Here is a 14,767-nt window from a genome sequence, read left to right on the forward strand (position 1 = left end):
ACCTTCAAATCAGAGAGAAACATCCTTATTCACACTCATCCAATCTGATCCTTTATATTCCTTTAAAATTGAAACCTAGAAACATTAACAAGAGACATTTGTAACAGATCTGTACCTTGGGAGCCAATGGCGGAGCAGCAGAGCAGGAAGAAAGTGATGACAGACGCCAAGGCCATCTTCACCAGTGATCTCCTCACTTGTTGGAAGTTCTTCAAGTTCGTCTGCTTTCAAACGGATTAAACGCTCACAGAGTCACAGCTCAACAGAAGACTGACACTTCAAAATGGTAAGGTAGATGTATTTCTATCATCGGTTTATAACCACTTCCTCTGGTGTGGCCTAAAGTCATGGCTCACAGAACAAAAAATTTAACACCCCCTCCACGTTAAACACCAGGCTGTTCTCATGCAATGAAGGTTTGAGCTCTTTCAAGGAGGAGCAAATTCAATTAAGAAATTCTTTATCGATTCCAAAGGGAAGCTAATTCAAAGCTTTTGTGGTTTTAATGCTGCACATCGATCATCTAATATTTCCGAAATGTGCAACTGGCAAAGAAATTTGTGCAAATAACCAGACTACTGACTAGAATGTAGAAAACTGCATCAAGAATGTAAATGTGACCAGCAGGGGGAGATTCTTTTAAAAGTTATGTATAAGATGCACCAGAACACAAACTGAATAGTGCACAGTATTTTAATAATATTCTTAAAACAGTTCTCTTTTAAAAACGTGGCTTCAGGCCTACAACTCGGTCCTTGAAAAGAAAAGGAAACAAGTAAAGACAATTTCAACTATTCCAAAAAAATAAAACAAAATATGCAGTGCAAAAGAATGCAAATTAGTAAATCAAACAAATTAGTGATTTCAACAATGCACAACAAAGACAAAACATAAGAAAAACACTCCAAGCAATGGAACAAATCGTTGGTGTTCTGACCGTCTGTCATACCCGTAAATCCAACATACCTTATGGTAATGCGCATGCGCTGCGGCATTACCACAAGGTATGCTACATTTACGAGGTAAATGCATTTACGAGGTGACTGAAACAGAAAACCCATTACTGTGGATTCAGGTAAAATAAATTAATATCTAAAGCGGTGGCTTACCCAGGAGTGGAAACACAGCCTGAACACCTGTTCTGTCAGCGGGTGCGGACTAGATGGAAGCCGCAACAACCCCCAGAACACCTGTAACGCTGCAGAAACGCACGACGGGCGCAGCTCGTGATGGGACATCTCATCTGAATCCAGGCTTCGAGGCGTGAACCGAGTAGAAAGGGGGCGTGTCAGATGAAGCCCCGCTTCTTGGCTTGTGTCGTCTTGCTGAAAACCACGTGACTGGCAACAAACGATGCCTCGCATTACGTGGATCACGTGACTGCTTCATTTTGCGTGTCGGTTTTCAAAATAAAAGCGCGATGAGCCATCCTGCTTCATGGATTGTTGCATAGACGTGAATACCTAGACGCCTCATGAAGCGCTGAGTCCGCCATCTTGCAGCAGAGCGATCGGAGCTCCTTGCGTCCTGAGCTGTGTCGACTTGCTTCAACCGTTTCGCGAAACAAACTGGATTCACTGGCATTACCTTTCGCAGGTAAGGATGAAAGATCAGAATTACTTGACTTTGCAGCCAGAAATTCACTTCTACCGAAAAATATTTCCTATGTAGTTAAATTGCTATATACGCTAACTGATTGTTAGCGTAGCAGCTAATGTTTTCACTCTGTTTTCTAATGAGAGCTGATGAGAAACCGCTGTTAGAGAAGTTGTTGTTCAGTCTCTTGTTCTTTAATTAAACACTGTAAAAGTGTCTGTTCATCAATGTCATGATAACATTTATCAGAATAATTGCTATCAAATAAAAACATTGTGCTCTTTATTCAGAAATGCCCCAAAGCAATTAAAAAAATCACATCAAAAGTTAGAAACTTAAAGACTAAAGACAGATCTGTCTTTAGTCATTTCTTTGATTGCCAAATATATTAATATGTGTGAGAAAATGTGTCAATGACGGGTATTAACTTAAAATAATTATAGAATGGCACTTTCTGAAGTTCGGTCCATTCACTTGTATTAGCCTTACTGGTACGTATTAACCACATTCAAAACCACAGACGCTGTTACGTATCGCAGCAACGGACCGACCCGCTCCATCAGGCGTCTACGTGTTCATGTCTGTGGGTTGTTGTCCATTTGGTCGCGCATCAGAGGAAAATATTTGTCTTCAGTAGCCAAAATAAATGAACATTGACCAACATATTTGATGTGTTTGATGATGGCACTCATCAAAATGTAATGTTTGTTACTGGTTTTCTCAATTGTCGATTATGGTGTTTTTTTTTATGACTTTATATTTTTGTGATTTCATGATGCAAATCTCTTTGTTGCTGAAATGTGCTACAACAAATAAACTTGATTGATTGCCTGCAAGAATAACATCTGGGAATACTTTGAGATGATTGCTCACAATAAAATTCTTCTTAAACAATAATTAACCCCTCCAACTCCCAATTTCTCACCTTCTGCTGCAAAGTTCCACTATTATTTGTAGTCTGATTAGCAAATATATATCGGTCTCGCACAGCAGAAACAGATTTAATCCTGTTGCAGAACTAAAATTCAACATGTAGCCACATTTAAGGGATCAGAGCCAATTAGAAATTCAAGAAAAAGTGAACGCCCCAACAGGCACTGCACTCCCAAGACACTAAAACATCAATTGTCTTTATTGTCAAATCAGTCTATGACATAAAAGAAAACCCAACACAACCACTGACGTTCAACATAAACCAGGATTAGATTGGCTGCAAATCATTTTAATAATTAAAACGAATGCCAATTAAATATGGTTTCATCGATTCTCCTGTTACTAAACATGAGTTTGAGGAAAACTTTGTGACAATATTGCATTTGCTCATTTTTGGAAAAAAGTTCCAACTGAGTGACAAGGCTGTCAGTTTCACCAGCAGATGTCACTAGTGAGTGACGAATGAAGCATCGAGTAATGAACCTTTTTGCAAAGGGTTGGAAAGATTCATTGCTTCATGAGGCTCCATTTGCCCATCATCACTAGGTGTAGCAACCAAAAACCAACCATAATCCCAGCCACTGATTGCAATACTGACACTTAAGATCTCAGATGAGCCGATCAAGAACACAAGCCAACATGTATCAGGAGAAACAAAGACACACACACCATGCAGCGGCCTGCTCAGCTATAAAGTCATCTGCCTCGCCCACCAATCAACCGTGCGCTTCTGGCTGCACTTGGTGCGCAGAGTGGTGAGGGTGGAACACCATCCCACCACATAAACAACGTATAGAGTTCAACAGGAGTGGTGATGGTTGCAGAGTCTAGCAGATGCAGTTCTGCTTTTGTTTTTTATGGGAAATCATGTTAAAAGTCCAGATCAGCACTGGTTCTGTTTCTCAAACCTGCAGAAATTAAAATAATAATAATAAAAAAAAAAAACTTCTCTGAACTGAATAAGGTCTAAAAAATATCAAAAGACTTGGCTGCTGTCTAGCTGCTCATATCAAAACAGTAGCACTGTCATGTGTTTATTAAATGCAACCAGTTGAAAGTTATTTGACAGCATTTAAAGAAATTACAAGTTTACGTTTGGTTTTATTTATTGAGAAAAAAGGCAACAACAAAAATTGCCAAAGAAAAAAACAGAGACGTCAATTCATCATCATCGTCGTGAAACTAGTTTGAATAATTAAAAATAAAAACGGAATATTTTACATGGCGGGTTATACACACAAAAGTGATTATTAGTTTGATTATCAAAGTTTGCAGCTAAAAGAGAAACAGAAAATCCAAAAATGTTTTGAGTTAAAACATAAAGAAGACTTCTGTCTGTTCATTAGCAGAACAAGCTACAAATGCCACTGCTATAGAAGGTGGGGTCTTCACAGATTAATCATACAGATTAAAAAGTAACTCCATAAAATATCAGGGAAATGTTTGTAAAGAGCTGCAGCTTCAGAGGCTCTGCAGGTGATGATGGTGGTGATGGAGAGGAGGATGATCAGTGAGTGCAATACTCTGGTGATGAAGAATTTCCTGCTCGGTACTCAAGCTCCGCCTCATCTGTTCAGAAAACAGCAGCAGGCGTTAATCAGCAGTCAGAGGAAGGATAAGTGTGAAATAGAGCAGAGCTTTTATTTTCTAGTTCTGATCAAACCAGAAGGCAGACACAACGGTTAGCCAGGATTTTCAAGAATAAAACATTTTATTATAGTTAAAAAACTGAACAGCAGATTAAAACAAGTGCAATAACCATTCAGTGTTCATTTTCATATTCGATTTTTTGTTTAATTTTCCAATTACTAAGAGGAAACAATGAAAGTGGGCCGAGCAGCAGGCCTTGGGGTACTCCAGAGATTTAATATCAGAAATGTATAGGAAGCAGTGGATGATGGTGGATTAATCAAATTAGCTTAAGTTGATTTGAACAAGTCTGCATTAATTGAGAGAGTTTTAAGTTATTATCCAGACAACTAAAATAGAAGTGGACTAAACACTTTACCGTACTTCCTTCTTTTCTTCTTACATTGAACACAACACAGAATGATGAGGATGATGATCAGAACTAAAAGACCTAAAACAGATGGAAACACAAAAAAGTCACATAAAATAAGTATGAATTATACAAGTTTACTTCTGCTATTTTAGTGAACTCACCTGCTCCACCACCAATATAAACCCAGATGCTAACTCCAAAGAGCTCATCTGGGAGGTCAAGAAAAGCTTAAATAAAAGAATCACAGTATAAAATTAGAAACACACGTCATTACAAAATAACATACGGTTTATTATTGTGACTATTCCAATTTATAGATGAAGAAAAGGCTATTAGCTGAGCCACATTCTACATTTATAATGTAATAAGTGCTGCATATACTTACTAGAGCCAACACAGCTATGACTAAAAGAGTCACTTTTTTTAGAACTGGCCTGGTTGTAAACTTCACAGGAGAAATTCTTGTTTTTGCTTTCTGCAGAGTTTATTGTCAGAGACTTTTCTGTTTCGTTGACGATGACTTCGCCATCCTGGAACCACTTGAACTGAACATTATCAGGCAGCTGCAGGAGAACGAGATCAAAACGTGCTTAAGAGACCATCAGGAGAACAAGTTAGGTTCAGGTTGGACAGGAAAAAACAGGAAAACATTTCAGGAGAACTGCAGCCTGAATTAAATGAGAAGAAATAACTTCAGAATGTCAAAAAGGTGTCTGCATTCATGGGTTGTTTTTCAGTTTTGGAAAACGTTAATTTGCATCAAAGATGATTCCTGAGAATTTGAGGCCTACAAAAGTTTCTAAAGTTACACAGAAAGACCCCAGAGTTGCTTTTAACAACAAAATAAATTAAATAAAATCTCACCGGAGGTGCATGGCAGGTAATGATGACCTCTGAGTCTTTGCATGTTCCTTGTATTTCAGGCTTTTTCAAGGGTTTTACTGTAATTGCATAAAAAAAAAACATGTTAGAATGATGAAAATTTAAAATTTTAAATCCTGACAAACAATACAGCGAGCTTCTGACGTTCTGCGCACGTTGAAGCCTCCAGAGTTCTTTATTAGCTTCATTTCACAACAACAAGCAGGGAAATGAAATTAAATTTGATGGATCAAATACAAGATGGAAGATGAATTTAGGTTTAAATTAATTAAAAATAATAATAATAATAATCTTGTGCTACCACAGCTGTGATTTTCTTACCATCGCAGGTGTGAGTCAAAGAGTCACTTCTTGCAGAACTGACTTTGTTGCCAACTTCACAGGAAACGAGCAGGTTTTCAGTTTCTGCAGCTTTTCTTGTCATGGAGGTTTCTGTCCCATTGCTGATCATTTTGTCATCATAGAACCATTTGTAATATATGGTGTCATATTGTTTTGTACCATCAGGTTGCTGATAAAGGAGAATAATGAAAACATTAAAATAAAAAAAAAGATTAGAAAGTCACAAAGAATATCAATCGGGAAGATATGTTATTTGTATTTTAATCTATTATTTCATTTTTCTCATCCTTTGCAAACATGAAATTGTAAAAATGTCTCAAGATGTTACATTTACTGCATTTTGGATAGTTATTTTGTGTTAAGATCTGATTGCATTATTAAAGCTCTCTAAGGTTATATAAAGAACTCCATATTGTTCTGTCCTGTTTTTTCTACATTTTTTAAAATAATAAACCAAAATAATCTCCTTACCGGATCATGACTGCAGGTAAAGACGACCTCTGAGGCCAGACAGGTTATATTTACTGTGGGCTTCTTCACGGGGTCTGAGTGGGATCAAACATGACACATTAAACTCTGACCTCGTAAAAATAGTACAGTGAGCGGCACGTTTGACAGCTTCAGGAGTCACAGTTACATGAACCGATGAGTTAAAGTTCTTCAAAGCAAGACGATGAAAAAGAGTAAATAGAGGTTATTGTTGACTCAATGAGGAATATGTAACCAATTTTATACGTACCCAGTGTACATAAATTTGTGCTCTTTGTGTCCTGTTGCATTCCGTTTTTACCATGAACCTCAGCGGTGTAAAGTCCTGCTTGGTTCTTCTTCAGATTTGTTAGTTTGAGGGACCCATCATCATTAATATCATCATTTTTACCTAGAATTAATGTTACTGGTCTTTTATGAAATATTATGATGCCATTAAATCTCCACTTCAGAGAATCAGCAGGTTTTAGTTGGTATCCCAGAGGAACATTGAAGTTTCCACCCACTGCAACAAACTGGTCACAACCTTTGGGATCAGAAAAAGTCAGTTTATCAGTCGACTTCAGTTTGTATCCTGGAGAAACAAAGACGCTTTAGCTTGTTGCAACAAAATGGCTGCAGCCTTTAAACCAGAAAGAGCAACGAAAGTAAAAAAACAGGCTTCAATCACATCACAGTCAACCAAGTTCGAAAAACAAAACGCTGATATGATCCAACTCTCCTCCCCTTCACTGATACTAAAAACTACATCCAAGCAGCTGACATGACACTGTTAAAACTGAATACAAGTAAATCATTTCTTTAATGTGATCTACTTTCAATAGAAACATCAGTTGTGTGTTTTGCTCTCCACCAAGATGTTATATTTCTGCTATGGGTGCAGCAAAGTAAGAACTGCAATGTCCTGAGAAATGTTTCAGAAATCAAGTTTAAAGATCAATGCAAACTTTATGCAATCCACTTTGATTCTTCTACATCTGCAACGTTTGATGTGGGCCTGGTGGAAATAAAATCCGCCTACGTTCAAAGTCAGAGCTTCTTCACATGGGTAAAAAAAAAAAAACAACTTATGTACAGAAGGCATTTGGATTTTTTTTTTTGTTTTCCAAAGTGGATGAAATTGTAAAAAGTTCACGCTGAGGACGAAAAGCGATGCGAGATTCAACAAGAGACGGCCTTAAAACTGAGGAAGATTCAAACGATCTGAGGTAAAAGTCTAGCGTTGTCGTAAAGGGGGTGGACTCTTATGCACTGAGGTCGCTGCACAATTCTGGTTTCAAATTTGCATCCTATCTGATTGTATGCATCTCAGTACAATTTTGCAGAATATAAAAGACGGTAACGGCGGGAAAAATGTGAAATTATTGCTCATGTTTTCATTTATTTCCCCCACAAAAACTCTGGATTGTTCTTTTTAAGAGAAAGATGAATCTGTTGCACTGCCAGGGATCAAATTTCACATAAAAGCTTAAATATACGCATGACGCCATCAGAATTATGATGGTGTTGAAATAAATTGAGAAAAAAAAATAACTCTTTTGATCTCGACACCTGGAGACCACATCAACTCACAGGAGACGTCTTATTCAGGTTTGTGAGCTGACAGTGTTTAATTATGAAACCACTCAATTGTTCAAATGGAAAAAAAAAAAAAAAACTTGAGTTTTGCAATTCAACGATTATTTTGTTTTTAAAGTTACAGTTCTGTTGGCTTTTGACAGGTTCACTGAGAAAAATTTGGCGTTTTAGAGACGCATCAGAGCAAAGATCTGCAAATAAAAACATGAAGTTAGAGAAATGAAAGCGCAGTCGCACATAATCTGATCCACTCCTTTAAACTCTCATTAAAAAGTCCAACATCTCACCTTGGGAGGCGACGGCGGCGGAGCAGCAGAGCAGAAACACACAGATGTTCAGCAGCGAGGCCATCTTCTTCATCGTCCTCATCGCTTTGAGCAGAACTTTCCAACATTGAGGTTATTTCCTGTCTTGCCACGTACGTGTGCTGCGGGGCTGTTTTTTTTTTTTTTTTTTAAACTGCACACTTCCTCTGGTGTCTTAAAGAGGAAAACATCAACAGCAAGCATCTTCTAGGAGGCATCAACATGAACTTTTTAGACCTTAAAATGAAGCAGAGCAAAGCAAGCGCTCTCATGGTCACAAAGGTTGACATGATGAGCTTTATCTTAATACTAGAAATGCTTAAAGTTGCCAGAAATGTATAATAAAGTCTAAAAAAAAAAGGTATTGTACATGCAATATTCAGATAAAAGTTGAATTACAGTGGCTTTACCCGCCTTATCTCACAGTTGGAGTGGTTGCAAACTGTAACTTGGCGTGTTAAGAGATTGGCTGCAGTGTCCCACTGTGGGGGGAGAGTTTTCACACCCTTGCAAGCAACAGCTAGAGGTGATTCTGCTTGTGGTTTCACAGCCTGAACCAGGCCAGCAGAGGTGAAGCGTCTGTTTCCTATCTGCGTTGAGGTATATAAAAAAAAAAAAAACAGCAAAAAAAGAAACATAAAAATAAAAATACACGGCCTTGCGTAGCGTTCCTTTCGAAGTTCTCGCATTTCGACACGTCGCCACCACAAACGTCGACGTGTTTTCTCGAGATTTTAAGTCACAAACCAACAAAATGTGGGGCTGAGCTGAAGGAAAACGACGCATGACTTTCAACCTTTTTATGAGTTAAAATCTGTAAAAATGGATTTGTTGTGCCTGCAGTGCGACAACAGGGTTTGAGCTGAAGAGCAACCAGTTGCTGTTGAAAATCAACTAAGATGTTTTGAAAAAGCATGACTGGTCAGCTAGTAGATAGTAAATGTTTGTTGCAAGATAAAATGTTAGAATTTTTTTTCTGTTTTGCTTCTTCCTAATTTTCAGTTTCACAATGAGTTCAACTGTTTTGATGAAGTAGGATTCTCCTCGTGGTTTCAGTGGTTTGTGTTTCCTGGTTTCCCGTCGTCTTGGTTACACCTTTAACTCCTAAAACCTTTCATTTTCTCTTTGTTTTTCTCTGTTTTTTTTTTTTGTTGTTGTTTCTTTTGCTTTTTCCAGCCTCATTATGCATCACAGACAATAACATCTCTGTTTTGCTTGATTAAGACCCGTTAGATTTATTTACTCCCTCACCGAGGTTAAATTAAGAACATTTCTATTTCTGTTCTGTCCGATTTAAATGGTACAATTTCACAAAGGAAGTCCAAATTTGGACCGTCCTGGAAACTTCTGCTGACAAAAGGCTGCGCTATCCTCCTTCAATCTTTTTTCTTTCTTTTTCTTTTTATGCCTCGTTTGTTTTTTGACTTCATTGCTGTCAAGTAGTGAATTGACCAGCCTGCTGGTTGCAGAAACTCTTCCAAGTTTCTAAAAGATGATTCTAAGAAAATGGAATCATTGTTATTTTTGGATGAAATTTGAGAGAGCGCATGTTCTTCAAGCAAAATGAAGCCAGCATTAATAACCATTAATGATAAAACTGATTTTTTTGTTCCTATTTTGTCAAATATAAAATGTGTAAAAAGACATACTACTACTTTGACTCGTGTATGAGTATTAAACTGTTGCAACATTTTGTCATGAGTAAAATCATTACTGTGAATAGTTGTGAAGCATGCGACTGTCATGAGGATGAGAGAACCATGGCGAAGTTCTCACAGTAAATGACACATCATATTATAATTTAACATAAAGACACATTTCACAGAAAACCAAAAAAGCAGCAAAAAGTTTTCTTACCAACACAGTTCATATTGTTCTCCTCAGGGTGGCGCTGTTTTACCACCTCTGCATGCAGTTAAGACGTTCAAAACAGTAACCCGGATCCCTCCAGTTAGAAATTAAGTGTAGCATAAAGCAGAAGTGGCGACTGTGTGTGGGAGCAAGGAAAAAAAAAAAAAAAATCCATCAAAGTATTCTGTGAGAGACGTGTCGGTTCTGCATCACGTGAAGATCACGGCCGGTGTGGCGAGAAGCTGTGAAAACATCCCGTCAGGCTCTGCGTTTAATTTCAGCTTAATTCAGACTTTTAACGGCTTGTGAAGTCAACGACCGACTGACTGCTCTGGGTCGGCACTTTGCGTCAGTGTTGGTTTCTCGGCGCTGTGGAGCGCTACTTCATTTTCTTTCACTGTAGTTTGCAAGTTTAATGTGAAACACTTAAAGTGACGACATGAACCCGCTTTTATTTACTGGCCTTTATTTAAAAACATCAGCTCCTCTTCATATCTGTGAAACTACTGACATATTGTCTTTACACTAATATTAAAGCTGAAAAAAGCGAAATATCTCCTTCCTGAGAGCATCTTCACATCAGATTACTAATAAAGGCAGTAAAAGTAGCTTTGCTTTACACGGACTTTAGATTATAAAATTTAACATTTACATATTTGCTGTGTCCCTTATATGATTTCTTGAAAACTGCAAACTGAGTATAAAAGTAAATAAAGTGACTGGTGAAGGAAACCGGTTGCTTTGGATTTGATTTAGAGGCATGGATGGGGTGGAATACAACTGCATGCCACACTTTTCAGGATTTTGTTTTCACATTTGAAAAACAAGAAGTTGTTTTTGTTCAACATTACAGTTAAACACTACTTTGAGTCAGCCCATCTGCTAAAATCCCATTAAAATATGTAGAGGTTTGTGGTTGTAATTTGCCAAAATATGGAAAAACGTTCAAGAAAAAGTCCAAGACTTAAAATAAAAGCGTAAAAGAAAACCTCTGGGACAATCTGTGACAGAACTTGAGTTTTTTTTTTGTGGTTTTATGTCAACAGAAGTATTCGTTATGGATGTCGACATGTGGACTGTGTTCTTGTGCTGGCCACAGATGACCCATTTCAGTTAAATGGGCCTTTATAAATAGATCAGATATTTTTCCACTGGTCCAGTCCAACTCGTCCGAACGCAAGTCAAAGACGCCCCACAAACCCTTCAGACAGCCAATCGTCCAATTGTGCTCCTCTGTCTTGCTGTGAACAGCCAATCAGAGCTCTTAAAAAAACCGTTAATCAAATCACACAGCTCTGAATAACAGCAGTAAATCAGATATTTGATGTGTGTTACGTCAAACTGCGTCGCTCTCAGTCTTGCATAAGCTGTGATGAACAGAAAGGTTCTTCATTAACAACGGTGCCTTTAAGAGAAATTACATTAAGAGCAGGAATAAGTAAAGTTCAAAAAGGAGATTAGAACTTGGCTGTGGCTGAGGAACATCAAAGACGGGGACTAAAGATACGTCTTCATGTCCCGTGTTGAACTGGAGACCCGTAAAGACAACAGATACATTCATATCTGCTCCTTTTGTTACTTATTCTCAGGATGCAGGAGTCAGGGTTAGCAAAACAAAGTCAGAAGAAAGAGAACTTGTAACCAGCGACATCCTCATGGCTGTTAATAATGTAGCCAGTAATCTATTGGGAAACAAAAGACAAAAGGTTCTGGCATTCATCAGACAAGAGAGAGCGAAAAAAAAAAAATCTTTAAAGGCCAAAACTGTGTTCACAAAGAGGAAATTTGACTTTGCTTTCACATGTTTACAGCAAACAGAGAACATACCATTTATAGGAATCAAAATAAAGGATAAAGGGTAAGGTGTTCGCTTTTCTCACCGCTCGGTATTCACCACTAAGCTCCTCCTGCCAGTCCACCGTCCAAAGTTCACCACCATCACCTCTGTCTAGGACCTAAAACAGGAAAACAACCAACCAGTTAACATCCTCACCTCTCTGCTGAATTCAATCTTAGAGAACTCACTAACCTCCTCTTTCGTCCAGATTCTTTGGACCGTAAGAACTGCACCGCCATCTCCTCACCTGCAAAATCGGTTCAAAGGTAACCACTTGCCTTCCATTAAAGCGTGAACATTAGTCGATTGTCCCCGTTGGTCTCTTTCCGCCTGTTCAAGTCCTGTTGCCTCCACCAGAGTCTCACTCTTACCTTCAGGCATGGCGGCTTTCCGGTAACGTGTCTGGCCTCTTGGGTGAACTTTCACCTGATGAAGATCTCGGTGACAGAGGAAGTTCAGGGAGAGTGTTGTGGACATTATGAGGATGGAAGAACGAGAGTGGTGAGTGAGAAGTAGGGAGCAAGACTCAACAGTAACATTCCTAATACTCTGCACCTCTAGTGTAACCTGATGGGTGTAAGTCTGAGGCTGCGGTGTTAGATTGCAGTAAGGAGTGCCTCTCTATTCGGGTTAGCCTCTACCTCAAGATGGAGAATCTAAGTGTCTTGTTGATGAGTGATGGTTTAGTAGAGTTGGAGACAGTTTTGACTCTTGTCTGATCCAGTCTGTGATACTAAAGAACAAGCCGAGCAAAGAATCGATTGTCTTGGTTTATTGGTCTACGTTGCCTCACCATACCTCATATGATCTTGAGATATGGATCATGGCCAAACATGTCTGCTTTCTGAGGTTTCCTGGGAACATCCCAATGTGAGAAGACACCAGGGCAGACCTTTAACTCTCTGGTCAAACTTTATGTCACTTCTGGCCTGGGAATGCGCTGGGATCCTCCAGAGTTAGCTGGAGAGTCCCACTGGGAGGTCTGGAGAAAGTGGACGTGTTGGTGGTATTTTGGACACTGCAAAAAATGTGGCTCAGCAGTGGTTCTGGATGTTTATGTGGTCTAGATTTCAGATTTCAATGCATTTGAGGAGAGGAAACATAACGGTGAATAAATTATACTATACAGATTACATACCGTCTACTGAAACCAGCGTCTTTACAGCTTATTGGAATGCTACAGGCGGTTCAACATTAAACTATCTTGGTGAGTTTTAAGCTTGCATTTTCAGAGTGTGTTTGCAAGATATGCAGATTGGTTTACCGACACTAACATACCATCATAATCCTACCATGAAGGTTCCCTTCATGTCTGCATTATGAAGTTCTACAGTTCCAAAGCGAGTCCGAATGCAAACAAACAATTTCTAAACTCAAAGTAACTCCAGAACGAGGGCGTCTTTTCACAGGAACCTGGTTTCATCCAGTCTGCCTTGTTGTGTTTTAAAGTGGCTGAGAATAGGGAGTCTTTTAATAGGCCTGATGTGATGACAATACTGTATCAGTGGAAAGAATGCCAACTGAAGGCCACCGATAAGAGCAGCTAGTTACATTGTTAGTCTCCTGGGCTGTGGGCAGCATGCTTCCTGTAATCCTCCCTGACTTCACTGGAGGAACAAAGCTACAGATTCATTGGCATTCTGCTTAATAATACTTTGATTTATTAGCTAAATTAACTTTGGAGAAAAGAGCATTTGAGTGTTGACTATGGATTGGTTCTGTTTTTGTGCGTTTTTATCATTTAAATGTTTCGGATCATCAAATAAATGTCCTTTTCAGACAGAAATAACCTGCGTAAATACAAAATACAGTTTTCAAAATGAAAATACCATTTATTAAAGGAGGGAAAAAAGCTTACTGAATCATGCCTTAACTGTGACTATTCACATTTTTAACTTCAGTTTTAGGTTCAGTTTAGGAGGTCAAACCTGAGGTAACCCCATTCAAGTCCCGTTTCTCGCACAGGAACAACAAGGAGCACTGTCAAATTATCTTAGGTTAGTTTGAATACTTTCAGTGAGTCTGGATTCCTATTTTTGGAGGAACACAGTGTGTGTTTAAGAACCAGCTTAGCGTTATTATTTTTAGGGATCCCCGGGTCCGGGGGCATTGTGAATTGCCCCCGGGCCCGGTGATGCCAGTGATGCTGGCATTCCCCAGCATCACTGGGGAATGCCGTCCTTTGGAGGCCCTGGATTTGGGTGATTATTTTAGTGACGGGACCACGCAGATCAGGTGCCGGGGCTTTGTGGGCTTTTTATTCTGGACCTTGAGCAGCAGTGGCTTTTTGCAGTGTTGTTGGGCGGTGCAAACACAAAGGTGGGAGTCTGCTGGAATGGGGCTGCGAACACAGAAGGCAGTGGTTACTTTTAGCTTTTGTTGTGCTTCAGTAAAACTATTTAAAGTCAATTTCTTTGTCACTGTGACACAACTACTGGATTTGTAGTGATATGACAGACTGTTTTATTTTAGCCACATTTCAGCTTTAGATCAAACAGTGGTTAGTTTGATTTGTGAGTCTTGGGTTAAACATATGTGGTCAAACTGTTGCCAAATGTTGATCCAGGACATGCTTTGACAGGCAGGAGAGCATTAAATTACAGACCATAAAATGCATGTGTACTTCACTGTTTTTAGAAAGCTGTTGCACCTAAATCAGGTTGTCACTGAAAAATGATATTCACGTTATGAAGATTAACTACACACAAAGTGACATATTTCAAGAACTCATAAAACCTTAAAGCTGTTTCCCTGGGAAACAAGAGTAACACAAAGAAACAACTAAATATACAAACACGGACGCACACACACACACAAACACGTGCACGCACACACACACTATATATATATATATATATAATATATATATATAGATTTTTTTTTTTTTTTTTTTCAAAATTTTTTTTTTTTTTTTCTTTATGGGGAAGTTGGTTTTGGGGGACCGTTTTTCGG

The 14,767-nt window shown here is 38.7% G+C and overlaps 1 protein-coding gene and 1 long non-coding RNA gene across 3 annotated transcripts in view; one reads left to right on the forward strand and one right to left on the reverse strand.

Annotated features, from left to right (window-relative positions):
- Window positions 1-4,129, forward strand: part of LOC106949905 (uncharacterized) — a 16,350-nt gene extending 12,221 nt beyond the window's left edge. The window contains exon 2 of the long non-coding RNA XR_001425495.1: window positions 4,006-4,129. This is a non-coding gene — a long non-coding RNA (uncharacterized LOC106949905). The remainder of the gene's footprint in view (window positions 1-4,005) is intronic.
- Window positions 3,707-8,460, reverse strand: LOC106949902 (uncharacterized). Of its 2 annotated transcripts, none has more exons than XM_015036458.1 (9): window positions 8,110-8,460; window positions 6,495-6,770; window positions 6,227-6,300; window positions 5,735-5,924; window positions 5,396-5,469; window positions 4,917-5,094; window positions 4,693-4,758; window positions 4,538-4,609; window positions 3,707-4,098 (listed from the first exon to the last, which is right to left on the reverse strand). In XM_015036458.1, the coding sequence occupies exons 1-9, from the start codon at window positions 8,189-8,191 to the stop codon at window positions 4,037-4,039; spliced, it is 1,074 nt and encodes a 357-aa protein (XP_014891944.1). In that variant the 5' UTR covers window positions 8,192-8,460; the 3' UTR covers window positions 3,707-4,036. The 2 variants fall into 2 exon arrangements, with proteins under 2 accessions (XP_014891944.1, XP_014891942.1); XM_015036456.1 differs by having other exon boundaries at window positions 3,708-4,098; window positions 5,396-5,472; window positions 8,110-8,458.
- Window positions 8,461-14,767: the final 6,307 nt, after the last annotated feature.

This window comes from Poecilia latipinna, unplaced genomic scaffold (assembly GCF_001443285.1).
Source record: "Poecilia latipinna isolate Pla-1442-1.1 unplaced genomic scaffold, P_latipinna-1.0 Scaffold369, whole genome shotgun sequence".
Lineage (NCBI taxonomy): Eukaryota > Metazoa > Chordata > Actinopteri > Cyprinodontiformes > Poeciliidae > Poecilia > Poecilia latipinna.